We start from the raw sequence: 26,787 nt of genomic DNA, 5'->3' as shown, positions 1-26,787 counted from the left end.
CATGATTAGTAAAGTTCAATAGATAAGAGTAAATATGTATGAATATATATATATATATATATATATATATATATATATATATATATATATAAAACCCTAAGCAACCGGTTGACTGTCCGACCAGTCAACCATTTGACCAGTCACTATGACACACACTGACCACTAGGGGGCAGACGCTCAACACAGGAGCTGCCCCCCTGGTGGTCAGTGCGCTCCCACAGCAGGAGCGCCCACTCAGCTGACTGATGGGTGCCAGAAGCCGGACTCACTGGCTGGTGAGCTCAGCTGTGGTGGCAGCCGGCGGTGGCAGCAGGCACAACGGGGCTGGGATGAACAGGAGTGGCACAGTGCCCAGCCCAGGCTCGGGCTCCTCCCTGGCCACCTGCCACTTCACACACTACTATATCCCTTGGGGGATGTTGGACTTCCAGTGTGGGGATCGGGCCGAAACCGGCAGTCCGACATCCCCCGAGGGGTCCTGGATTGTGAAAGGGCGCAGGCCAGGCTGAGGGACCCCACCAGTGCACGAATCCGTGCACCAGGCCTCTAATAGCAATATAAATGTTAACATTAGATTTTATTTTTTTCACTGAGTGTGCATTATACTATCTTATATATTATTTAAAATAATTTTTCATGTGCATGTGTTGTGTATTATCTATTCATCAAGACTATAATCCCTGAGGTCAGTCATGTTTTTTAAAAAAGGAATAAACATTAAAATCATAGGTCAGGGAAGGTTATCCAAGCTGATTCTCAAAAACCTTAACAAATTAGAGCAAATACATTAGGTTATAGAGGTTTAGAGTGGATATAAGAAATAAAAAGATAATAAAAAAGTGATTAAGTTGAATCTATTACAGCGATTTTCAACTGGTGTGCTGCAAGAATTTTTTAAAACATGCAATACCTGACTATTTAATCAGGGGCACTGACCTCTTTTCCTTTAGATTGTCAAAAAAAAAAAAAAGTGACAACAGCCAACACAATAGCTAGCCATCTGGTGTGAATGAATCAACATTATACCTATTTTTTGTCAGATCAGCAAAAAATATATTTTTTGTTGTACCACAGAATTTTAGTAATCAGTTTATGTGTGCCCTGAGATGAAAAAGGTTGAAACTCGCTAATCTATCACATTAGGGAGAATTGGTTGGTGGATTTAAAAGTGTATAATCATAGCATTAGAGGGTTAAAAGGGGGAATTCTGTCATAACTGAATAGGGGTGTGGTCTGCTCAGGCTAAGGAGGACTAAGATAACAGTTTCTTAAAGCACTGATATATGTGCATGGTCTTCAGAAATGGCTGATATAGCTAACACATTTTCTTTACAGACATAATGACTGTGTTTGTTACTGCCAGCCAGTTTAGTAAGCTAGAGAAAGCACAGCCTGTGGATTTGGGCATACGAGCCCTGTGCCTCCATCTAGTCCTCCAGGTAACCATATCCCTACAGCTCCTGTAATCCTAGAGCAGGTACATGGATGCACTAAGTGGTGTAATGGGAGGGGGAGATAGCATCACAAGGATTCGTTTGATTATAACAGTAATCCACACCAAGTCAAAATAGCCAAACAGTTAAAAACGTGGTCTCTAATGAATTTGCTAATTCTAGCAGGCCCTCGCAAACATTTCCTGCCGGAGTGCCCCATATCAAAACGAAATAGCTGTGCTTTAATTACATGGAATAAATTATTCGATTTTCAGGAAGTTAAGACAGTGCTTTGTATTTAAATAAAAAGTTCTAGACACGCTGTGAAACTCGATGAAACCAACAAAAAAGGTGAAACCAAATGCCTATGCTGTGAGTCAAGATTTCAGCTGCTCAGCAAGCCTGACGTTACGGTTTACGAGCCCAGAAAAAGGGGCATTTTAAAACCGGCCGACCGGATCATGTCACTTTCTTATAGGAAAAGCCTTGCCTTTGCAGAGATCTAGTGTAATGCAACCACGTGCTGTTGAGGGGCCTCAATCTTGCTGCCTTCGCCCCTCTGCACTGGCAGGAGCCCCAGTTTTCAGGGGAGGCGACCTCAAACTGTCGCCCTCACTTTTGAGGATCTTCTAAAATTCTGGGGTCTTTTATCTCAACGGCTTTGCAAGTGAGTTTGGGGTAGGGCGGGGGGGGAGGCCTGTGGGTGTCTGTTTTGCCTGAGGAGTTGGAGACTCTCGTGGAGAAGTCAGGCTTGCGCCGCTCCGGCGGCCGCTCCGGCGTGGAGCCGGCTCGGGTTAGACACATGCACATACACCATAGAGCTCGCTTTCCCGTAGCAGCAGCTGCCTCTGCCTCTGCCTCTCCCGCCTCAGCCTCCTTGCCCGGCATCCACACACATTCAGATTTGCGCGCTGTTTCAATCCTTGATGACGTGTCCCCGAAGACAGCCAATAGCCGACGGGCTCTGGTCAGGACAATGGGAGGGAGTGGACCAATGATCGGGCTCCGTGAGTTGGCGGTAGCCAATAGGAGGCGCGCTGGCTGGAGAGTAATGTTACAGAGCGGAGAGAGTGAGGAGGCTGCGTCTGGCTCCCGCTCTCACAGCCATTGCAGTACATTGAGCTCCATAGAGACAGCGCCGGGGCAAGTGCGAGCCGGCCGGGCACTGGGTGACTGTGTGCTCGCTGAGGGTGAGTCCGGGCAGCGCTGCGGCGGGAAGGGCGCCTCCGGCAGCGCCCGGCTCGCGCGGCGGCGGGATCCGGCGGCCGGGAGCGGCGGGTCGGGATCCACACAAAGGCGGATGAGGGGGGACGGGGGGGAACTGCGCACGGAGCGAGCCTGGGGCGCCGAGCCCTGCCCCGCGCCGGACCCCGGCCCCGGCCGCCGAGCGCTGTAGCCCCGCGCCCGTGCCGCCCACCGCCGACGTCCTCGCCGACTGGCGCAAAATAGATATTTTTATTGAAAACATTTTTAACGTGTTTTCAGCCCCCGAGTCGAGCGTTCGGGCGGCCGCCGTGCGCGGGGGTCGGCGGGGCCGCGGCGGGAAGGCAGGCGGCGGCGCCTCCTCGGGCTGCATCGGCCGCCGCAGAGCCGGGCGCGGACGGGCAGCGCGGTGGGCCCGGCGGCCTGCGCCCGGGCGGCGGCGCGGCGGGGGGAGCGGCGCCCTGCGCCCGCTGGAACATGGCTGACTCGCCCGGCGCTGCCGGCGGGGAGAAAACAAGGCGGCGGGCGGGCGGGGGAGCGGGGCGCGCAGTTCCGAGGCAACTTTTTTTCCTCTCTCCGCTCCCGGCCCCGTGTCCGCCGTGCGGGGGTGGCGGCGCGCGGGCCGCGGAGGGAGACGGGCGCGGCGCGGGGGGAGGGGAGGGAGGGAGGGTCCGGCGCGCGCCCCCCGCCCCTCCCCCCGGCCGCAATGGCCGAGCGTGCGCCGGAGCGCGCCGCCACCCCGCCCGCCCGCCCGCGCTCGCACTCACACACACACTCACTCACTCTCTCACACACACACATACACACACAAAGGGAAGGAGCCATGTTCGCGCTCGCCCTCGCGGCGGCGCAGGCGGGGAAGACGCGCAGCGGCCATTCCGTGCGCGCCGGGCCGGCGGCCGCGGGCGGAGCCAGCCCCCATTTCGAGCGGGGCTGCTCCCTCGCGAGCCCGACAAAATGGGGGCGGCGGGCGCACGTGGCGGGCCCGGGCCTGCGCCGCGGCCCCCGGACTCCGGGGGGCCAGTGGCGGGAAGGTGTGCGGAGCCCCGACGCTGGGAGCCCGCTCCGCGTGGCGCCCCAACTTTGACGGACGAAAAAGACTCGTGTGGGGGCGGGGGTCAGCCGGCGCAGGAGTGGCTTTTGTCCCTCATCCGTGTTGACGCGGAGAAACTTAAGACCGGACGTGCCAGGTCAGAGCCGAAACACGTCTCGGGGCCGAGCCGCTGGGAAACGCTGCCTCGCGGGGCGGTGGAGCCGCACCAGTGCCGCCGCCCGGCCTGGGTCCCGGCGGGGCAGCCGCCCGCCCGCCCGCCTCCTCCCGGCAAAGTTTGTGCCGCGCGAGTGTTCCCGAGCGACCACGAAACTTTGAGTGGCGAGGGCCCTACTGCTGCTCGCCGGGTGCCTACCTGTTCAAGTCCTGGCGTCCACACGTTAGTTTCCTGACATTTGGTCTTGTTGATTTTTAGGCGATTTTGTACATTTAAAACATTTAAATGACCGTTGAGGTCCCCATTCCGAACAAATGAGTAACCAGCACTGTGAGTACGATCGTGGCTGCACTTTTTGAGATCACACCGGAGGACCGTTTTCTGCGTGGCATCGCCTCTGCTAGGCAGCGCAGATCGCTACCATGTCTGGGTTTGGTATTCGGGGGAGCTGTCGTCACTCCCGTGAGAAGTGCCCAGCGCCTTAGTTTCATACACACTCCGAGAAGCTAAAGTGCTCCGAAATGTCAGTCTCGTTGCTAACATCGAGCATTCTCTTCTTTTTTAAGGAAAGTAAGTAAACATGGGCAAAGGAGATCCTAAGAAGCCGAGAGGCAAAATGTCATCATATGCCTTCTTTGTGCAAACTTGCCGGGAGGAACACAAGAAGAAGCACCCAGATGCTTCAGTCAACTTCTCAGAGTTTTCCAAGAAGTGCTCCGAGAGGTGGAAGGTAAGAGGGCTTAAAACGCACGAAAAAGAGTGGAGCCTATGTCCGTTTGCATTCTGAGTGGCAGTGTTAGGCTCCTCAATAACAAAGGACACTCACTGGTTTTACTCATTTTAATACTTGATAATTTATTAAAATCTTATCAACTTAAAGTTTACAAATAATTCTTTTATAGACCATGTCTGCTAAGGAGAAAGGAAAATTTGAAGACATGGCAAAGGCGGACAAGGCTCGTTATGAGAGAGAAATGAAAACTTATATTCCTCCTAAAGGGGAAACAAAAAAGAAATTCAAGGATCCCAATGCACCCAAGAGGCCTCCGTAAGTATCTTGCCATTTTTCTTTCAAGAAGTGTTTTGCAGTAAAATCACAAATTCAGCAAGCCACCTTGTGGGTTTGGAGTGTATAAGCAAAGTTGCTTAGCTAATAGTGGCTCACATTGGTATATTTAAGTGTTGTAAGTAAAACTCCTATGGGATGGGAGTTTAGCCAGAGCATTTGAACTTGGTATTTGCTTTCTTCACCCAATATATTTGTAAATGTCATTTTGAGTCTTGAGAAATATCTGAAATACTAAATTTGCAGAATGTCTTTTTGGAGCTCTAACATTAATATTAATAGTGTCTATTCGACTAGTAGTATCATGTTAAATAATTGTAAATCAGGCGTTGGTTATGAAGGATAATTAGCATATTATGATATTTGTATCCTCTCCAATGCATGCTAGAAATTAGAAGCAGTTTTTTATATGTAAGTAAACTACACATTTGATAGTAAACTCCTAAAATGAAATTTCTCTTTGTAGTTCGGCCTTTTTCTTGTTTTGTTCTGAGTATCGCCCAAAAATCAAAGGAGAGCATCCTGGCCTATCCATTGGTGACGTTGCAAAGAAGCTGGGAGAGATGTGGAATAACACTGCTGCAGATGACAAGCAGCCTTATGAAAAGAAGGCTGCTAAGCTGAAGGAGAAATATGAAAAGGTAAGGAGTATAGATTTGCTTGGTGTAATTAGGTAATCTTGGTACCTCGCCTTAATTTCTATTTTCTTAGGGGTTTCTAAAAATTTGAGGTATAATGCTGGTTTTTTGTTGTTAGTATAACAACTATGTTTAGTATGTTCACTGGATATGATCCTAAGTCCTTTTCCATCTTTTAAATTAGTAGAATATGAAATTATAATAGAAATGTGTTGGGGTTTTTTGTTTGTTTTTACTTTATATTATTTGCCTTGGGCAAAGATTGTGCATTTAAGCTGGGTTTGTTATTCCCCAATATCTCCGAATATTTTGACGTCTTGGTAGTTACTTTGAGTCAGATGATTAGTTATTTTAAATGGTCTAGGTATACAATATATAAGTAGGTTGAACAAAAATAATATAGATTGTGTACTTCATAAACATGCCCTGAAACATTTATATTCTCTGTCTTAGATAACCCCAGAATACTAAATTTTAAGTTAAAAAGTTAATGTCTGTAATAAATTGATGTGAAGGAAAGTCTATAACCCCTGTACTTTGAATTAAAATATTAAAGTTAAATTTTATCTTCTTATTCTGGGGGGAAAGTATTCTTTTCTAGATGTTTCTTAACCTTAATTGCATGTTTACTTGATAAATTACTCTTTTTTTTAAGATAAAATTTTTTACTATGTATGGATTAGGATCTGACAATATAAACCCGTAGAATGCTTTTTTGCATTCAGAAGGTGGCAGTGTCTACCCTTTAATCAAAGTCTCTACATTCTAGTTTCAATAAAGAAATGTTAGCATGTGCATAATTTCACTTCAGTGAGGCGTAACATGGCAAATATTAGACCGTGAATTATAATCATCTCATTTTTATATGCATTTTTCAAAGTCTTGGTTGTTTGTGGATGTAGAGTGAGCCTTCAGATGTGTGGTATTTTAGCAATACTGGGATCACTTGATTTTTTTTTTTTTTTAATCAGGTTTTCCCATGTTGCTTTTTATTTCTCCCCATACTTTAACTGTATTGTCTTTCCTACCAATTTCTCCTGCCCTTATCTTGGAAGGATATTGCTGCATACCGAGCTAAAGGAAAGCCTGATGCTGCCAAAAAGGGAGTTGTCAAGGCTGAAAAAAGCAAGAAAAAGAAGGAAGAGGAAGAAGATGAGGAAGATGATGAGGAAGAAGAGGAGGAGGAAGATGAAGAAGAAGATGATGAAGAAGAAGATGATGATGATGAATAAGTTGGTTCTAGCGCAGTTTTTTTTTTCTTGTCTATAAAGCATTTAACCCCCCTGTACACAACTCACTCCTTTTAAAGAAAAAAAAATTGAAATGTAAGGCTGTGTAAGATTTGTTTTTAAACTGTACAGTGTCTTTTTTTGTATAGTTAACACACTACCGAATGTGTCTTTAGATAGCCCTGTCCTGGTGGTATTTTCAATAGCCACTAACCTTGCCTGGTACAGTATGGGGGTTGTAAATTGGCATGGAAATTTAAAGCAGGTTCTTGTTGGTGCACAGCACAAATTAGTTATATATGGGGATGGTAGTTTTTCATCTTCAGTTGTCTCTGATGCAGCTTATACGAAATAATTGTTGTTCTGTTAACTGAATACCACTCTGTAATTGCAAAAAAAAAAAAAAAAGTTGCAGCTGTTTTGTTGACATTCTGAATGCTTCTAAGTAAATACAATTTTTTTTATTAGTATTGTTGTCCTTTTCATAGGTCTGACATTTTTCTTCTTGAGGGGAAGCTAGTCTTGCTTTTGCCCATTTTGGATCATATAATTATTACAGTGTATATCTTTTCATATAGTTAGCTGATAAAAAGCTTTTGTCTACACACCCTGCATAATTGTGATGAGGGTAATGAGAGTTGAATTGAGACAGTTTTCATCCATAACAAACTCAAAGTCTTGGTCAGTGGATAATTTTCACACAGCCCAGTCACATTTACAAAGTGAAAAGTAACCACTCTACTCACAGCATGGGATTATTAGAATCAAACATTTGAAAGTCTGTCCTTGAAGGACTAATAGAAAAGTATGTTCTAATCTTTACATGAGGACTTGACATTTTTTTAACTCCCATTACCATGTAATGGCAGTTATGTTTGCAGTTCCCACATTAAAGAAGGCCTGAGAATGTATCCCCAAAAGCGTGAGCTTAAAATACAAGACTGCGGTATGAAGTTTTTTGTTGACATTAGTCCTGGCAAAGGCTCTGAAGAAAAAAAAAAAGTGCTGACTAAATGTCTTATTTATCTAAATATGGATTGCTTAGGAAACTTGAGACTCCATTAAAGGTATTTTTAATTAATTGGGCCAACTTTTAAAATTGTATACCACATTTAAGATCGAGTATATTTTCCAAATTATAGTTTTTCCCTTTTATAAAATCAAATAGACATGAGGGAAGTAAACTTTGTATCACAGATTGTCCAATTTTTTTGAATTTGATTTTTATAAGACTCAAAACTCATTAGGGCCATGTTAATCCGCTTAGCTGTTTAGGAAACAATTTGGCAATTTTGTGGTTTTTGACATTCTCTTAACGGTGCCAGTGTTTTAAAATAGCGTTCTTGTAATTTTACACGCTTTTGTGATGGAGTGCTGTTTTGTTATATAATTTTGACTTGGATATTTTCATTTGCATTTGTTTATGTAATTTCAGGAGGAATACTGAACATCTGAGTCCTGGATGATACTAATAAACTAATTGCAGAGGTTTTACATATTAGTTAAATGGCTTTCACTTGAGATTTTAAGATTTTATTATATACATACATATTTTAATCTTGTTTCTGATAACTTAGCAACACTAAATACAGACTGGCAGAGTTTTTCTTTAAAAATATTTGATGCTTATAAATAGGTTAATGGGCTGATGAAAAACCAGGTTTTTGTCACATTCTAAGTGATCTCAGAGGATACTAAATATATAAATGAGGGAAAACTAATTTTACTTTCAGAATGTTGGGCTAAACAAGATAGTTTTTAAAAGTAAGGATAGTGATAGCCGAGACCGGTTTGGCTCAGTGGATAGAGCGTCGGCCTGCGGACTGAAGGGTCCCAGGTTCGATTCTGGTCAAGGGCATGTACCTGGGTTGCGGGCACATCCCCCTTGGGGGGTGTGCAGGAGGCGGCTGATCGATGTTTCTCTCTCATCGATGTTTCTGACTCTCTGTCTCTCTCCCTTCCTCTCTGTGGAAAATCAATAAAATATATTTAAAAAAAAAAAAAAAGTAAGGATAGTGATAAATGTAAGCCAAATGAGAACCTCAAATAGAAAGGTTGCCATTGTGTTCAAATTCATCAAAAATGTTTAGAAGGAACAAGTCACTATCCTCTCTGATTTATAAGTTTCTGTGGCTATAGAATCACAATTTCAAGATCAGTTGCCAGCAAGTCTGATCCCTTTAAAAGTGAATACATCTTCAAGGAAACTAATTTTAGTGGGTGTGTCATGAAAACTTTTAAGACGTTGAGAATCTGAATAAAGTTTTTGGGCTAACTGCCTCAGGTCTTAACAGGAAAAAATGGATAAAAATCCTCTTCAATCTAAAAATCGTTACTGTTTCAACAGTAACTCCTGGAACTTGGACGTCCAAAACAAGTTAAATGAAGTGGGGAGACAATTTAGATGATTTGGTGTTAAACTGCAAACAATTTTTTTAAAGTTAAGGTATAGGAACTTAATGTTATAGTTTCAGCACTATGGAGTATACGGGTATTATCAAGAAAAGATTATAAATTTTACTATTTTCTACGTGTTTTTTTTTAAAAATATATTTTATTGATTTTTTACAGAGAGGAAGGGAGAGAGAGAGTCAGAAACATCGATCAGCTGCCTCCTGCACATCTCCCACTGGGGATGTGCCCGCAACCCAGGTACATGCCCCCGACCGGAATCGAACCTGGGACCCTTCAGTCCACAGGCCGACGCTCTATCCACTGAGCCAAACCGGTTTCGGCAAATTTTCTACATTTTAAAAAATCAGTATACTGATTGGAAATTTAACCTAATACCCGATTTCCTAATTTACCTGTACAAAGATTGAGAATTATTTCTGGGTTGTAATCTGATCTCCCATCAAGGTGCTGATTTGCCATATCAATTTTTTTTTTTACAGTGAAATTCGAAAAATCTTTTCTGAATCCTATGCATCATGGGTAAGAAATACGTGTGCTGAGTAGCTGTTAGACAAATATTTCCTTCACTGCCTAAGGAACTCTATTTATTGCTCAGATGTTAGTGTAGTATCTAGCTATATAGGAAACTACAAAAAAATAAGATTTTTAATGAAAATTGTGGCCAATTTCTTTGGCATCACATAATCTATGATGAAGGCTTAAATATAGGTTGGCTTAAATCTAGGTGGTACAACCTTAAATCTTGGAATTAACTGTTGCCCAAGTTCGAACCATTGGCTGTTTTATTAAGGGACTGTGGTAAGTTATTTAAAATTTTATACACACACAGGCTTTGTCATTTTCAAATGGCTCTTGAAATTCTTTTACAACTACATAAAAGCCAGAAAACAATTTGGATATCTATGGAACAAAAGATACAAGCTGGTTTTGTCCTCTTCCAAGCAAAGATGTGAACACCAGTGCAAACCCTGCCATAACTTGGGAAATTCCCTGGGTCTGAGCCAAGTTGCTCTCTGGAGTAATAAGGCAAAGTATTGCTCTAGGACTGCTGAAATTTAATGACACACCATGTCACAAAAAAACCACACAACACACAGTGACAAGCATAACATACCACACTCCAGGATATATAACGCCCATTTTCCAGTGGGTTTTAATCTGAAATGTATCTACCAGGAGGAATGTAATCACGTGCCTTTGGGCATGTCCATTGGTTAGATCCTATACAGTTGAATATATTGGTCACCCACTAAAAAAAAGGGGAGTAGTAATATAAGGGAGTTGCGGAGATCCTTGTAAATTATGAGGTATTTATTTTTTAGTCACACAATTGACTTGCCATAGTATGATGCCCCATATCGATTATACCTTTACTGGTGGTTATTCACATTTCTTATTTTTTGCTATTTCTAACAATACTGCAGTGAACTGCATTTCTCTTAGGCATGGGTAGGTCTTTACCTCAGTAGAATTGATTAGTCAAAAAACTTGCTTTTACAACTTTGTCAGATACAAGTTGTCCCCCAAAAAGCTATACTTAACTGTGAAATATATTAACAATGCTTTTTATGATCAAGATTTTTTACTGGTTATTCTTTGGTTCCAACTATCCATTTTTAAAAGATGTGAAATTAAAATACGGAAATATTGTCATTTGCTCAGAGCCACCTGAACACTAGAAGACAGAATCAGAACTTGAAAGACCCTTGAATTGGCAATTGATTTAGCTACTGAACAAATTATTTCTCTAAAAAGTGACTGCAATAACTAAATAAGTAATCTATTGTGTGAAAATGAACTTCCCGAAGCATCAGGTAGTTTTATCGGGAGGGCTTTTTCTAGCAGAGACCATCAATCTTGATGGAAGCTGCAAACAACAGTTTGGGAAAAGCAGTGAGTTTGGCTACAAATTGTAGTTGACTGTGTGGGCCAGATCCTGGGCACTAGGTGATTGGTTACTTGGAAAAGTGGAATAGATACTGAGGACCTGCTCTAAATAGGATAAAGTGGACCCCTGTTTCACCTGGCTGGAGACAGTACTTTAGGACGGGACACACGACAATGCATTTAGAAACAAACTTCGTTCCTTAGAGTTACATAGAATCTGTAATTACAGGCTTCACCATATTTTCATTCCTTGGGTTTTAATTACAGATCATATAAAATGTCCTGAACATAACCAAGTAAGAGAATAAAAGGCCCTAAAACACAGTGAGTACCTGTTGGGTGACAGAGTACTCCTACAGAAAAACAGGAAGCTCGGGCATCACATCCTCACATGCCAGTGTGATATCCAGAAGGTGTGAAGAGAGCTTGGAGGCTACTCCCCAAAGACATGGCAGCTCCCGCCCCAACCTGAATTTTAGGAAAGCTCAGGTCTTGCTGCATATCTGGAGTTGGCCTGCCTGGGATGTGGGTGTAGTGACTGGGCTAGGCACAGGCTGCAAAGCAGGGAGGCTGGCCCAGAACCTCTTTACAAAAGGAACAAACGCTGCTCCTGCTTTGGAGGCCAGTGCAGGCTCAGTACATTAGAGGCAAAGGGCTCTGCCAGTCCAGCCCGTGGTTTTTACAGAGTAGAGGACAGAGGCCTACAGACTCAAAAGTTTGCTCAAGGGTCAAAAGCAGCATCAACAATTTAGCAGTGTTAGGCTCATAGGCGCAAAAAAAAAAAAAGTATGAGTTCTTTTTAAGGATGATAAGGGACGGGAAGGCTTCCTCCCAGCCCCTTACTTTCATTCCTGGGTTCTGGTGCCATGACTGCAGTTGAAATGCGAGCAGGGCAGCACACTGCCATCACTGATTTCTCTCCAGCTTTCCTCCTATTAACGTGGACTCAGGACACTTCCAGCCAAAACAAGACAAAAATACTGCCAATCGTGCAGATTCTAAAGAGCTGCAAAGCACCAGAGATCTGTGTTGCTCACATGTCCTTAGAGTAGCTGTGAGAACCTCCAGAGGTGCAAAGTAGGATTGTGATCCATTACATGCTACAATAACTTTTGAAAAAATACCCTTATTCTGAATGAAATTCGCACTTATTGAAAGAAAAAGAAAATAAACCTACAATTCTACTCAGAAGACTTAAAATACTATGTGCCCTTCAGTTTTATATATGTCATCCTATATAATAAAAGCCTAATATGCAAATCGACCAAACCATTGAATGACCAGCTGAACGACCAGTTGCTATGATGCTCACTGACCACCAGGGGGAAGACTCTCAACGCAGGAGCTGCCCCCAGCCTGCAGGTCCCAGGCCAGCCAAGGAGGGTGCAAGCGCCCCCACCCCCCAATCACTCTGCTGGTCACCCCGCAGAGGGAGGCAACCTGCAGCAGTGGCAGCTGGGGGCAGGGCTGGCGAGCAGGTGGCACCAGGCCGGCCAAGTCAGGTGCCAGCGGGGGCCTGCCGGTCACCCCACAGATCGACCCTGATCGCCAGCCAGGCCTAGGGACCCTCCCCGTGCACAAATTTTGTACACTGGGCCTCTAGTAAATAAATAAAACTAGTAAATATATAAAATATCTATTTAATTAATTTAATATAAACATAACATTTTAAAACAGGTGAAATTCACATAAAATTAACCATTGTAAAGTGACAATTCAGTGGCATTTAGTATATTTGCAGTGTTGTGCAACCACCACCTCTATCTTTCAAACATTTTCATCACCCAAAGGCAATCCCATACTCATTAATTACCACTCCCCCTTAGCCCTTGGCAACAACCAATCTGCATCACTGCTGTGGATTTACCTATTCTGGATATTTCACATAAATGGAATCATACACTATGTAGTCCTTTGTGACTGGCTTCTTTCAGTTAGCATCTTATTTTCAAGACTCATCTACATTGTATTATGTGTCAGTACTTCATTCCATTTTGTAGCTGAATAATATTCATTATATATATATATATATATATATATATATAGTATATAATAAAAGGGTCATATGCAAATAGACTGGACAGCAGAACAACTGAACAACCATTCAAAGCGTAATATGCTAATGATATGCTAAGGATGCTCGACTGCTTGCTATGATGTGCACTGACCATCAGGGGGAAGACAGTAAACTGGTCGACCAATCACTATGATGTGCACTGACCACTAGGGGGCAGATGGTCTGACCAGTAGGTTAGCTTACCACTGTGGTCTGGCCGATCGGGACTGAGCGAGATGGGCCAGACACACCCTGGAGCCCTCCCGTGGTCTCTCCCTCATGCACCAGTGGGGTCCCTCAGCCTGGCCTGCACCCTCTCACAATCCAGGACCTCTCAGGGGATGTTGGAGAGCCGGTTTCAGCCCTCCAACATCCCCTTGAGAGGGCACCAGATGCAGGCTTATGGCTGGTGAGCACTGCTGTGGCAGTGTGAGCATCTCCCAATTGGGACTGATTGGGCGTGAGCCCGAGGTAGGCACAGTGAGGCCAGGATGAGGGCGAGCAGCAGGTAGGAGCTGCAGGCGGCGTTGGACTGCAAGTTTTGGCCCGATCTCTGCAGGCCACCCAGAGAGACCTCACCCGTGCACAAATTCATGCACCAGGCCTCTAATATATATATCTCACAATTCATTTATCCACTCATCCATTGATGGACACTTGGCCTGTTGCCCCTTTTAGCTACTATGACTAGTGCTGCTATGAACACTTACGTACACATTTATTTGCATCACTATTGTCAATTCTTTGGGGTGTATACCTAGGAATAGATTTACTGGATCATACAGAACAACCACCAAAATCTTTCACAGCAGCTGCTCCATTTTATATTCCCACTAGGGGCCCAGTGTACGTATTTGTGCACCTTGAAAGGAACTGTGGGCTGCACGGGTATGGCAGGCACAGGGGCAGGTCTCAGCCCATCCTCCGTGACCCTGCCCAGTCACTCCTGCTGCGACCCCTTGTCCCCTGTCTGCTGGCAGCCCCACTCCTGAGGCCGTTGCTCCCACATGCTGAAGGCGCAGGCTCTTTTTGCACCCACTGAAGGCGCAGAGTGATTGGGGCCGACGCTGTCAGCGGGTGTGAGCAACAGCTGCCGGCCATGATCTCCCCTCAGGAACAGCAGGAGGTAGAGAAGCCCTGAGAGGTGATTGGGGCCAGCAGCTGCAGCTTGTACCCGCTGACGACACTGAGCGATCGGGGCCAGCGCTGGGCCCAACAACGGGTGCTAACGGCGGCTCCAGCGCCGGCAATGGGTGCAAGCGGGGCTGGCACCAGCAGGAGGTGCGAGCACCGGCAGGACCACAGTGCACGGCAGCAAAGAATTTTCAGTAACCACCAGAGGCTCGCCCCAATGACAGCAACCGGTGCCCCACCTTGGTCTGGCACCCCTGCTCACCTGCTCCACCATCCACCACAGCCAATGCCCACCATATTCTGCGCACTCCCCTGGTGGTCAGTGCATGTCATAGCAACCAGTTGGTCTGTTGTTCGGTTGTTCTGGTTGTTCCACCGTTTGGTCTATTTGCACATTAGCCTTTTATTATATAGGATAGCAATGTATAAATGTTACAATTTCTCCACAACCTCACCAACACTTCCTATTTTCATTTAAAAAAAATAGCCATCACAGTAGATATGAAGTACATCTCATTGTTGTTTTGATTTACATTTCCCTAAGGCCTAGTGAGTTTGAATATCTTTTTTTTTGCTTATTGGCCATTTGTTTATCTTTGGAGAACTGTCTGATACAAGTCATTTGCCCATTTTTAAAGTAGGTTGTGTTTTGGTTGAATACATATTTGTTTTGCAAAAATGGCAATATATTTATAAACATTCTAATTGTGAACTACTTTTTATGCTTAACAGTCTTTCTTAAACAAAAGTTTTTGTCATCATATAGTCTTACTAGAGGCTCGGTGCACAACATTCGTGCATGAGGGGGGAGTGTCTCTCAGCCTGGCCTGTGCCCTCTTGCAATCTGGGACCCCTCAGGTAGGGTCCCTAGGCCTGGCTGATGATCAGGGCCTATCAGGGCTTTCCTTCCCCTGGCTGCTGGCAGCTGGCCTGCCCCTGCCCCTGCCACTGCTTGCCATCTGTGTGGTACTGCCCCTCCTCCCCTGTCATCGGTTGCCTCCCTCTGTGGGTGACAGGTGTGGGGTGCGATCGATCGCTTGGCTGGCCTGAGCCTCCCTCTGCGGGGCGATCACTGGACAGCCCTGCCCACCGACTGCATCGCCGCTGGCTGGGTAGCCTGGGTCTCCTCTTTGGGGCAATCACAGAGCCTATCCCCCCCTCCCCCATCAATTGCCCTGCTGGCCGGTGGCCTGGGCCTCCCTCTGCGGGGTGAACATGGGGCGATGGCGGTGCCCCCTGACCAATCGCATCACACCCGCCTTGGCTGGACTGGTGCCAGTGCGTGTCATAGTGTGGTTGTCCAGAAGGTTGTCCAGACAGTCATTCTGCTGTTCAGTCATTCGGTCAATTTGCATATTATGCTTTTATTATTATAGATTCTGCGCTATATCATTTTCAATGCTTGCATAATATTCCATTGAATGAGTGTAAAATACCATCTCACATTATTAGACATTTACATAGGTTCTGATTTTTTTACTAGTATGATATGAATAAAGCTAAGAAAGACAACTATCCTTTTCTTCTACCCATACCCTTGTGCCCATGATTGTTTCATTAGGCTATAAATAAAAAGGAATGTAAGTATATATTTCCTTAAAGTGAAATTGCTGAATCAAAGGATAAGCCAAGTTTGGTTTTCCCACACTGCCTTCAGAAAGTTTTCATCCAAATGTACTATTTTGTCCAGAAGGCTATTCAGGCAATTTTACCTATAAAAGATACAGAGCAGGTTCATGGTTTCTAAGATTTGATGACAGTTCAAGACTTTAGAAGTGGGGGAAACTGTGAAAGGGGTAAACCTTCAGAAGCAAGCAGATGAAAAGTGTGGGAAACCTGGAGAGCAATTGGATTGAAATTTCCATTCATTCCTCTTTGTTCTTTTGTTATTTTACTACTTTTCAGGTTAAAGATTAAAAGAGCTTTTGCATTCAATTAATTGCAGGACTTCAAAAGAGAATGTGTAGATCAATTGGAATGGGTGAAAAAGCTTAGAAAAATTTGCAAAAGCATAAGTTTTCTTTTCTTTTTCATTGTATCACTGTTCTTAATAATTATATAATTTTCAAAATATATTAATTAGTTGTTTGTATCAGAATTTTTTTCTTAAAATAAGGTTAGCTGTATTTTACATATAATTTAAGACTCAGACATAGATAAACAGTTCTGGAAAGTACATGCTTTATTTAATGGTGGCAAACAAGTCAACATGAAATTGGATTAATTATAAAAAGTTATCTTCTAGTCAGTTCTATCAGAATCTATTTCATCTACTGATGAGCTTGGATTTTATACTATATAGATCAAACCTGAAAAGCAGTGTAAATTCATGTTTAAGAACCTAAATTTTAGAGGTCAACACTGCAAAATGTATGTGTTGAGCTCAGATAATTATAATGGACCATTAGAAATAATATTGACTTAATTTTTAAAAATTAGAGAGATGTGTTATTGCATAACATTCTATCTCTATTATTTATAGTAGATATCTATCATATATATTTATTAGAGGCCTGGTGCATGAAATTCATGCACTGAGAGGGGGGTCCCTCAGCCCAGCCTGCACCCTCTCCAATCTGGGATCCCTCTCACAATCCAGGACCACTGGCTCTTAACCGCTTGCCTGCCTGCCTGCCTGCCTGATTGCCCCTTAACCTGCCAGCCTGATCAATGCCTAACTGCTCCCCTGCCAGCCCTATCACCCCCAACTGACCTTCCCTGCTGGCCAAGTCACCCCCACTGCCCTCCCCTGCCAGCCTGGTACCCCCCAACTGCCCTCCCCTTCTAGCCATCTTGTGACCACATGGGGGTGGCCATCTTGTGCTAGGGCATGACAGTCAATTTGCATATTATTGCTTTATTATATAGGATATCTATTATAAATATAATACTTGAAGTTTCTTGAAAAACTAAATGTTAAGGTCTTTTTTTTTTTATTGCTTAAAGTATTACAAAGGGTATTACATATGTATCCATTTTATCCCCCCACCCTAGACAGTCCCCCTGCCTCCCCCATCCCCCAGTGTCTTATGTCCATTGGTTATGCTTATATGCATGCACACAAGTCCTTTAGTTGATCTCTTACCCCCCTACCTCCTGCCCCCCAACCCTCCCCGGCCCTCCCGCTGCAGTTTGACAATCTGTTTGAGGCAGCTCTGCCTCTGTATCTATTATTGTTCAAAAGTTTATAATGGTCTCTATTGTCCATGAATGAGTGAGATCACGTGGTATTTTTCCTTTATTGACTGGCTTATTTCACTTAGCATAATGCTCTCCAGTTCCATCCATGACGTTGCAAATGGTAAGAGTTCCTTCCTTTTTACAGCAGCATAGTATTCCATCGTGTAGATGTACCACAGTTTTCTAATCCATTCATCTACTGATGGGCACTTAGGCTGTTTCCAGATCTTAGCTATGGTGAATTGTGCTGCTATGAACATAGGGGTGCATATATCCTTTCTGATTGGTGTTTCTGGTTTCTTGGGATATATTCCTAGAAGTGGGATCACAGGGTCAAATGGGAGTTCCATTTTCAGTTTTTTAAGGAAACTCCATACTGTCTTCCATAGTGGCTGCACCAGTCTGCGTTCCCACCAGCAGTGCACAAGTGTTCCTTTTTCTCCACATCCTCTCCAGCACTTGTCGTTTGTTGATTTGTTGATGATAGCCAGTCTGACAGGTGTGAGATGGTACCTCATTGTTGTTTTGATTTGCATCTCTCGGATGATTAGTGACTTTGAGCATGTTTTCAAATGTCTCTTGGCTTTCTGAATGTCCTCTTTTGAAAGGTGTCTATTTAGGTCCTTTGCCCATAATGTTAAGGTCTTGAGGGTTTTTAAAGAAGTGTGGTTAAGCCCTAGCTGGTTTGGCTCAGTGGATAGAGCATTGGCCTGCAGATTGAAGGGTCCCAGGTTTGGTCCCGGTCAAAGGCATGTGTCCAGGTTGTGGGCTCATCCCCAGTAGGGGCCGTGTGAGAGGCAGCAGATCGATGATTCTCTATCATCATTGATGTTTCTATCTCTCTTTCCCTCTTCCTTCCTCTCTGAAATAAATAAAAAATATATTTAAAAAAGAAGAAATGCATAAGGCTAATTTTAAAAGGTGTACTTTAAAAAATATTTTTAAAAAAGAAGTGTGGTTAAAAATCAACTGACCTGACCCTAGCTGGTTTTGCTCAGTGGTTAGAGTGTTGGCCCATGGACCCAGGTTCAATTCTAGTCAAGGGCATGCACCTAAGTTGCTGGTTCAAACTCCAGCAGTCCCATGTGTCTCTCTCACATCGATGTTTGTCTCTGTCTCTCCCCTTCCCTTCCACTCTCTCTAAAAAAGAATTCAATGGAAAAGTTATCTTTGGGTGAGGATTAACAACAACAACAACAAAATCAACTGACCTGGGGGGAAAAAACAGAGATGTAGTTTGTTTTTAAATTTATTTTGCTATGTCTTCATTTTTAGGTCAAATCTAATTTTTTTCTCATCTTTTTGACCAAGTGGCCTTAGTTGGCTGTTGCTAACAATGTTTAAAAACCTCACTAAAAATTGTAAAAACATTTCCAGTTTGTTTTATTATAAATCTCTCTTTTCTAAAATGGGAAAATTAAGAAGCCACTGGCTCAAACAGAAATTAACATACAAACTTATCTTTGAGTCTGCAGGCCGACGCTCTATCCACTGAGCCAAACCAGTCAGGGCCAAACTTATCTTCAGTAGCACTCATGCCTCCACCATCAGATAGGATGAAAGGATGAAAAAAAGAATGAATGAATGTTCATGTCAGAGTTTAATATGGGACTTGACTTCTCTGTAGACCAAGAGGAAAGCATGTGAGGAATATGTGGAGTCTGTGATATTATATGAGTTTGGGGTGTTCTAGTCTTGCTTTGGGAAGTGTATGGGCAATGCTGAGGCCAGGGATGATGGCCAGAATGGTCAGCAGGGTAACAGGCCCTCGGCTCCAGCAAGAGTTCCCATATAATCAGGGATGAAGAGCCCGTTTTAGAGATTTTTACAACTGTTAATATTTCCTTGATTGGCGGGGCCTGAATGCCCAATCAAAGCATCTTCTTTGAAATGGAGCAGCCCCATTGGAATCACATGCCAGGGAAAGGGAATCTGGAAGCATTTTTTTTTTTTTCTAGAAATAGGCAACCTGCTGCAGGTGTGGTGTGTGGTGATTTCACTGCAGTAGACTTCCAGGGAGTGGCTTCTGCTAATTTTCAGAAGTACTTAGGAATTCCTGAAACTTATTATTCCTCTCAAGAGCTCAGGAATGTGGATCCCCTTACATTTCTGGTCTCTTTAATTCCAGGGAGGAAGACAGGTAAGTAATGGGCATTGTCAGATGACAGTCATCTTCTTATCATCTACTCTGCATTCTTTCCCAGGACCCAATTTTAGCTAAAAACATAAAATAACACCCATCTGTTAGCACTTCAGAGAGTTAAGAGGAGAAAGTCTGAGGAATATTTTTAAAGAATAAACTAGCTAAATATACTTATGATAAAGCTGATCAAAATCACGGATGAAATCTAAGTTTACACCCAGTGTGAAGAAATCTTTCAATGTTTTATAAAAGGAGCTTTAAAAAATTTTTATTCATCAAACTGTGATTGCTACAAGTCCATGATACTATACCACTCAATGTATACAAGTATTCCCTCATTACCTTAACTGGCTAGCATGACTTCTAACGTATAAGAATGATCAAAACAGGGCAAACACTCAAATGTCTTTTCTTTGAGAGTCCAAGGTATGAAAGGACCTCAGGTAACAAATATGTTCCCCGACCTATAAATTCTGTGATGAGGCCAACCCCAGCCTCTCCTTTTCTCTCGGGTAGGATTTGCTCTCCTGACCCCAGATCCTTTCTCTCTTGACCCCAAATCTCCAGTGAAACAGGGCGCCTGCAGCCACCAAGGGAGCTGGTCAGAACCTCAGCCACTCTATGGTCTATGCCAGTGGTCGGCAAACTGCGGCTCGCGAGCCACATGCGGCTCTTTGGCCCCTTGAGTGTGGCTCTTCCACAAAATACCACGTGTTGGTGCGCACGTACAGTGTAATTGAAACTTCATGGCCCATGTGCAGAAATTGCCATGAAGTTTCAATTACACTGTACGTGCGCACCAACACGTGGTATTTTGTGGAAGAGCCACACTCAAGGGGCCAAAGAGCCGCATGTGGCTCGCGAGCCGCAGTTTGCCGACCACTGGATCCCACAGCTCTCTCCAAAGGGGCTGTGGCAGGCCCCACCCTGACATTATCTTCTGGTGTCCAAAAGCTGTAGGCAGCGGTACTGGATTCCCAGTCCCCTATCTCCAGGCACATTATTTTTTTTTTTAATTTATTTTTTCTTTATTGATTAAGGTATTACTTATGTGTCCTTATCCTTAAGCCAAGTTCTTTGGCACAAGATTTCTGTTTTTCACTTTCTTTTAAGAAAGGGAGGGAGTCAAAACACAATTCAAATTATATGATTGCTTGCAAGTCCGTTCATATGATGTGGTAACATTTTTCTGGTAGGGCTGCCAGTCCCAGAAGGGCTGGGACTGCCCCTGCTGGGACAGCTGGATCACCTGTGTAGCTGCTCATAAATAAGGGCTTCAGGAATGAATTCATTTTCTACTCTGAAGCAAACTACAAATTCTTACGTATTGGTTCCAATATTGAATAGGATACAAGTCATTTCTAGAAATTTAGGCTGAAATTTAGGAAAAATTTCTAGAAATTTTTGCTAGCATTACCTAGGGTAATGCTAGCAAAAAAAATGGAGACATTTCATTATAGTTATAGTGAAATAAGTTATGGACTCTGAGATCTTGGAAATAATGGACACTAATATGTCCAGTGAATATCATCATTTTTCATAATGTCACCAGATGTGCATATCATTATCAGAAATAATTGTCACTTCTGACAAGCGTTTTCTTTTCAGCTGATTTTCTTCTTGAGTATAAAATATTCATGTTTAGAGAACATTTGTTTTTAGAGTTAAGACTCCTTCCGTTCCATTAATACATAAAGGTGATTTCATTAATGTTAGTAAATCTTCCTTTATGGGCTCAATTCTTATTAATTACAACAGACTACATTGGATCTGTCACTAAGTCAAATTTGTTGAATTGAACTGAGTTTTTTCAAATGTATTTTAACCAAGTTTTAGATAAAAATCATCCTCCAAATGATTGTACTTAAGACTATATTAATGTGACTTTCTAGTTACCCTATAATTTAACCTTCTTTAAATGACATGAGACTATTACATTAAATAGTGACAAGTGGCATACATCAGATGGAGAAACTGTAAAGACCACTAACGTATTTTAAGTCAGATCCTACCCTGTGGGTTGGAGAATATATAAACCCAGGGAGAGTAAATTTCATGACCCCAAATAAATCTGATTTCTCTCTCCAGGTTAAGTGGATGTCAAGTTAAGAAATCCATTGAGTAGGCAGCCTGCTCGTTTGGGATTTGTTCACTCACTTACAAATGAGCCAAGCACCATGCTTGGCACTGGAGCCCCAGAGCTGGACAGCACAGACCAAGCGTACCTCACGACATTTCCATGAGCTTATAGTTTCACGGAGAAGACAATGACCAAGTCAAGAGGCAGTCAGGAAGGGCCTATCTGAGGAGATAATGGGAAGTTTATTCATTTTCAAACTTCCTTAGTACTTCCACCTGCTTACTCTATTTCAGTTGGCCGGGACAAGTGGAGGCCAGCGAAAGCTTAGGAGCCCCATGGGGCAGCCCTAGCAGAAGTTCCTCAGGACACTTTCCATGACCCGGGAAGGCCCAGACTGTTCCCCGGGTACCCCCTGCTAGCTACCTGTGCCTTTTCACACCTTCCAAGGAGAGGCCGCTGTATCCAGCTCTCAGGATGTGGAGAGCTGCAAATAGCACCGACAGCTGCAGCTGGAGGGGGCCGCCCAGGAAGCATGCCAGCTGCTGCCACCGCGGGAGCCAGGCCGGTCATGGGCCTCCTCAAGCCCTTGTGAGCAGCCTAACAGAACCCTTGGTAACTTAAGCAACACATCAGTGCAAATTCTGGCTTTGATTTTCTTACTTGTGCAAGCATGATGATGGAAGGCAGGAGAACTTGTGCCCTTAAGTGTTTTCTTCATATCTTCAAGCAGCCTCAGAGCGTGCTTAGCACCAATTATCTCTTCCGTACGAGGTGAAGCGGGGACAAGACTGTCTGAGCAGAGAATCAGGAATCAAATCCAACCCTCTGCGTTCCTGGTGCATGGCTTTTCTCTTGGCATTTGTTTAGTCCCTTTACTGTATTTCCTTAAAATATTTTCCTCCTGAGTTTCCTGTTAACTCCAAGACTCACATTCTCCTCAGCCACATTTTTACACTTGAGAATATGAGTATTATTTATAGAGTACCATGGAAAATTAGTCTTTAAGGAAGAAAGCCGAAAAGGAGATTAAAACCCAACCACACACAAAACGAGGATGGGGTAAGCCAAGCGCAGCCCGAGTCAGGCCTCCCCAAAGGAAGGGAAACAGCACATTCGGGTCCGGGGGCTTCACCCTTCTCACGCTTGGCGTCTTCGTGTGGGTGTGCAGCTCCGCCTGAAGACGGGAGCAGCACTGAGCTGGGGGCAGACACATCACCCCTCGTCTGCCCTTCCACAAGGACATGGACTGGCTTCCTCCGGGGCCCTGCCTGGTGCTGGAGGGAAGTTCTAGTCGCTTTCAAGGCCCGTGTGGCCTGGCAGGGTGGCTGGAGGTCCAGGCTCAAATGGGCAATTGTCTGGCGGGGTGCGAGTGTGAGTGATGCCTCAGAAGGAGGAAAGTTGTTGTCCTGAGGTGAGTGGGCTGGATAAAAAACACGACTGCGGGGTCTGGCCCACGTCTGCTCTGACAGTCGGCCTTGATCCTGAGGGAGCGTCTCGGGGCAGGGTTAGCCCCTCTCTTGGCTTTCTGTGTGAAGGAGAGACAAGACAAGACACAATCCACAAATGAGTAGACAGCACCGTAATTGTCACAGGTAACTGCTGCAAATGACGGTGACTTCACATCATATTTTCATCTTTCTATCTTCTTTTTGTTTTACTTTGTGTTTCACTATGCAACCAAAAAGGTTACTGTTTATAATATAAATGTTAAGAATTTCGCTGGTATTTAACACATGTTACTTAAGGGGGCTACCTAAAAAACAACAACAATAAAACACCTTTTAAGCAAGCCCATACATGTTTACAGCTCAACATTGATGATTTTAAAAAGTAAGATTTGCAGTGAATGAGAAGCACTATTATATCCTGGCCCCTTTCCACCTAAATTTTGAACACACTTTAACAAATCTGTGTGTTTCCTCCAGGTGGGTGTTTTGTCTCAGGCTTCCTTTTTGCTGAGTGTTTTAATTCAGCCAGAACCTTCCCCCGAGAGAGGAGGTCTTGATGCAGAATATTAACTCTTCTGTCTATTATATCTGAAAGCCAGGCAGAGCATGAGAAATTGCTTTTGTGTGCTGTTTGGAGAAGCCTCCACATCCAGAAACAAAGAAAAGTAAAGTAAACCAGTAGCCCAAAGAGATAAGACAGTGAAGTGCAAAGACCTAAAGCAGCTCTGAATTTTAAATCACTGGTTTTCAAAAACAACTCAAGCACAGGCTTTGTGGTCACATTACTTTGTAGCAGCTCTCACTTGCTGGTTGGTTGTCCTTGGGCAAGCATTTACTTCCTGCGCCTCAGTTTCTGCATCTGTAAAATGGGCACAATAATTGCATGTGTGAGAATTTAATAAAATAATACATGTAAAATGCCAGTACAGTGTTTGGCACTTGGTTAGGGCTCAATAGTCAGCTATTAGTTTTTATATAGTAAGAACAAATTATATAAGAGCTAGTTAGCTTGTAATAATTACTACAGTATTATTACCATGTCTCTTTCTTTTGTCCTACAACTTAGACTTCCACCTGAATGTAAAACAGAGTATAGCAGCTTCATTCCTAATGACCTGACCTTGATGTAAGTCAGTGGTTCTCAACCTTGGCTGCACATCAGAATCACCTGGGAATCTTTTAAAGTCCTGATTTCTGGGCCTCATCCTCTGGAAATTCTGTTTCTTTGTTACTTGTGTTGTGGCCCCACCCCATAACAAAGAAAGAGAATTTCCGGAGGATGAGGCCCAGAAATCAGAATTTTAAAAAGATTCCCAGGTGACTCTGATGTGCAGCCAAGGTTGAGAACCGCTGGTGTACGTGGTTCACTAGCTTGTCCGAAACCTGGCGTCACCTGGGTCTCACCCCAGAGATTCTCACTTAAATGCTCTGGGCTGTGAGCAGGCGTCGGAAGTTCTGAAAGCTCCTCAGGTGATTCTAGCGGACAGCCAAGTTTGGAAACCAGCACTTTTTGGTGAGGTCCTTATCCAAAAGGCAAACAAACCTCTACAGTTTAAATTAAATCAAAGCAGGATGTATCCAAGCTCATCATTTGACTCACTTTTCTGCATTAGCCATTCAAATCAGCCAGTCAATTGGACTTATTTTTTCACTGAATTTATCTTTTGACTGATTTGACCAATTAATTCAGTAAAGAGTTTGATTCATTGTAATCATATGGCCACAGCCTCAAGTGAATTGAATTTGTTGGGAATCAGCTCTGATTATGTAGGTATTTGAAACCTTTTAGATGATACATTACCACAGAAGTCACATTACTTAATTTCATTCTATACATTTGCTAAACTGGATATTAAATAAAAATGCTGATCATCTTGGATTGATTTAAACAATTCATTTAGTAAGAAAATTGATTTCTTGAGCTCCTATAGCTGCAGCCTAAAGGAAATTGAATTTGTTGGGAACCCACTAGGATTTTAAGTGTAACGTAGATTAGAACTGACTAAAGGAGTACACATCACTTAATTCCATCCTGCACATTTGCTAACCAACGGGATGTTAAATCAAAATGCTGATTGTTGTAGTGAGATTAATGTTGTCTCATCTCTTTGAGCTCATCCTGGGGACCTTTGAAGGCATGTAGGTAGCTGCTGGATTTGTACACCACTGTCTGTGTGTTATTAACCTCTTTAATAATTAATGAGTATGTTGGTTCACTTAGTGCTTTGGTCATACTGACCCATTGGATAAATCATGAGTGAGGTAGCACTCAGCCGCCATCAACTTCCTGGCAACATCTTCCATTAGAGGCATTAAATGCTCGATTAGAAAAGGCCCTGCACCTCAGGAGTTCTGCATCTGGCCATGGACCTGGGCCATCACAAGCCCCTCTCACGCGCTGGGCAGAGCAGACCTTGCTGGGATGCATCTATAATCAGAATTCAACAACCACTTGTCTCCAAGTGCTTATGTTTAAAACATAAAACAGTTAACAAGTTGAAAACCAGGCAATTTTAAGTGTATGACTACTCCCCCTGACCATAGAACAGTTATTTATTAGGGTATTTATTTGTAATGGGCAAAGAAATAATATCGTTAGAAAATGGAGGGCATAAGAAAGGTGTTTTCATTTTCCCCTTCTGATAGTTTTATTTAAAAAGGAATTATAGCTAAAGATTAAGTAAAAACAAAAAAAGCACATGGTGGTCAAAATGGTCAGAAGGGAACTAGTATTAGTATGTGCCTTTTGGGAGCTAGGCTGTTACTGTGTACAGTCTTCCTAATCCTTACAGCAGCCCCTCAAGATAGAATCAGTCCCAACTCATAGATAGGGTAACAGGTTCAGAGAGATTAAGTAACCTGCTCAAGGCTACACAGTATGAAATCACAAAAGTGGGCTTTGAACCCAAACCAGTCTGACCCAAGATCTCATGAGCTGTTTACTCACTGTTTGTCAGAGTGACCGGCCATCCTGACTTGCCAGGAACTGAGGGATCTCCTGAAAACTGAAACTCAGTTTTAAGACCGTCCCTGGAGAACCATGACAAGTTGGTTACTCTACTCGATAACCAGATGCTACTGCTCCCTTAACCAGCTGGACTCCAGGCCCTAGATCTCCCCTTGTGGGAAGGACACTTATTTCCGAAAATAACATATCCAACCCTATCACACTTCCACTGGAAAAAGCATGTTAATGGCACTTCTAGCCAAATTGCTATATCCCTAGATCACGTAGGTCAACGATCAGCACACTCTTTCTCTGAAGGGCCATATTTAATTTTGTGGGTCACTGGGTCTCAGTCACAATTACTGTTATTGTAGCGGGGAAACAACCATTGACATTGACAACACACAAATGTTGTCTGTGCTCCAAGACAATTTTATGTACCCAACTGTAAGCGAGCTGAGTTTGGCCCAAGGGTAGTTTGCCAAACTCTGATGTAGGTTAATAAAGAATCCTGTGCCTAGATAATGCATTTTTGAAAAATAATTATTTCTGAAAGTTACTTTAATTGGAATAGGGCCAGCAGGCAATGGGGAGCTGACTTGTGGACCAATCTATTCATCAGTTAGCCATGTCCAAATTTTCTACGATTTGGGGGCTATGGAATTTGACTTTTTTAATGCTACCCAAAATCACATAGTGTGTGGCTATGTGAAGGCAGCC

General features: G+C 43.5%; 1 protein-coding gene across 1 annotated transcript; it reads left to right on the top strand.

Annotated features, from left to right (window-relative positions):
• Window positions 1-2,464: 2,464 nt before the first annotated feature.
• On the top strand, window positions 2,465-8,271 carry HMGB1 (high mobility group box 1). Its single transcript, XM_059684090.1, has 5 exons — window positions 2,465-2,623; window positions 4,411-4,574; window positions 4,747-4,892; window positions 5,377-5,551; window positions 6,604-8,271. The coding sequence occupies exons 2-5, from the start codon at window positions 4,425-4,427 to the stop codon at window positions 6,778-6,780; spliced, it is 648 nt and encodes a 215-aa protein (XP_059540073.1). The 5' UTR covers window positions 2,465-2,623; window positions 4,411-4,424; the 3' UTR covers window positions 6,781-8,271.
• The last annotated feature ends 18,516 nt before the right edge of the window (window positions 8,272-26,787 follow it).

The sequence above is a fragment of the Myotis daubentonii genome, chromosome 2, assembly GCF_963259705.1.
Source record: "Myotis daubentonii chromosome 2, mMyoDau2.1, whole genome shotgun sequence".
Classification (NCBI taxonomy): domain Eukaryota; kingdom Metazoa; phylum Chordata; class Mammalia; order Chiroptera; family Vespertilionidae; genus Myotis; species Myotis daubentonii.
The sequence above is the reverse complement of the archived record's forward strand: the minus strand, read 5'-3'. Positions and strand labels throughout refer to the sequence as shown.

Coding starts and splice junctions, on each gene's coding strand:
- HMGB1 (XM_059684090.1), top strand. CDS start 4,425: ATGGGCAAAGGAGATCCTAAGAAGCCGAGAGGCAAAATGTCATCATAT. Junction 4,575..4,746: donor AGTGCTCCGAGAGGTGGAAG/GTAAGAGGGCTT, acceptor ATTCTTTTATAG/ACCATGTCTGCTAAGGAGAA. Junction 4,893..5,376: donor AATGCACCCAAGAGGCCTCC/GTAAGTATCTTG, acceptor TTCTCTTTGTAG/TTCGGCCTTTTTCTTGTTTT.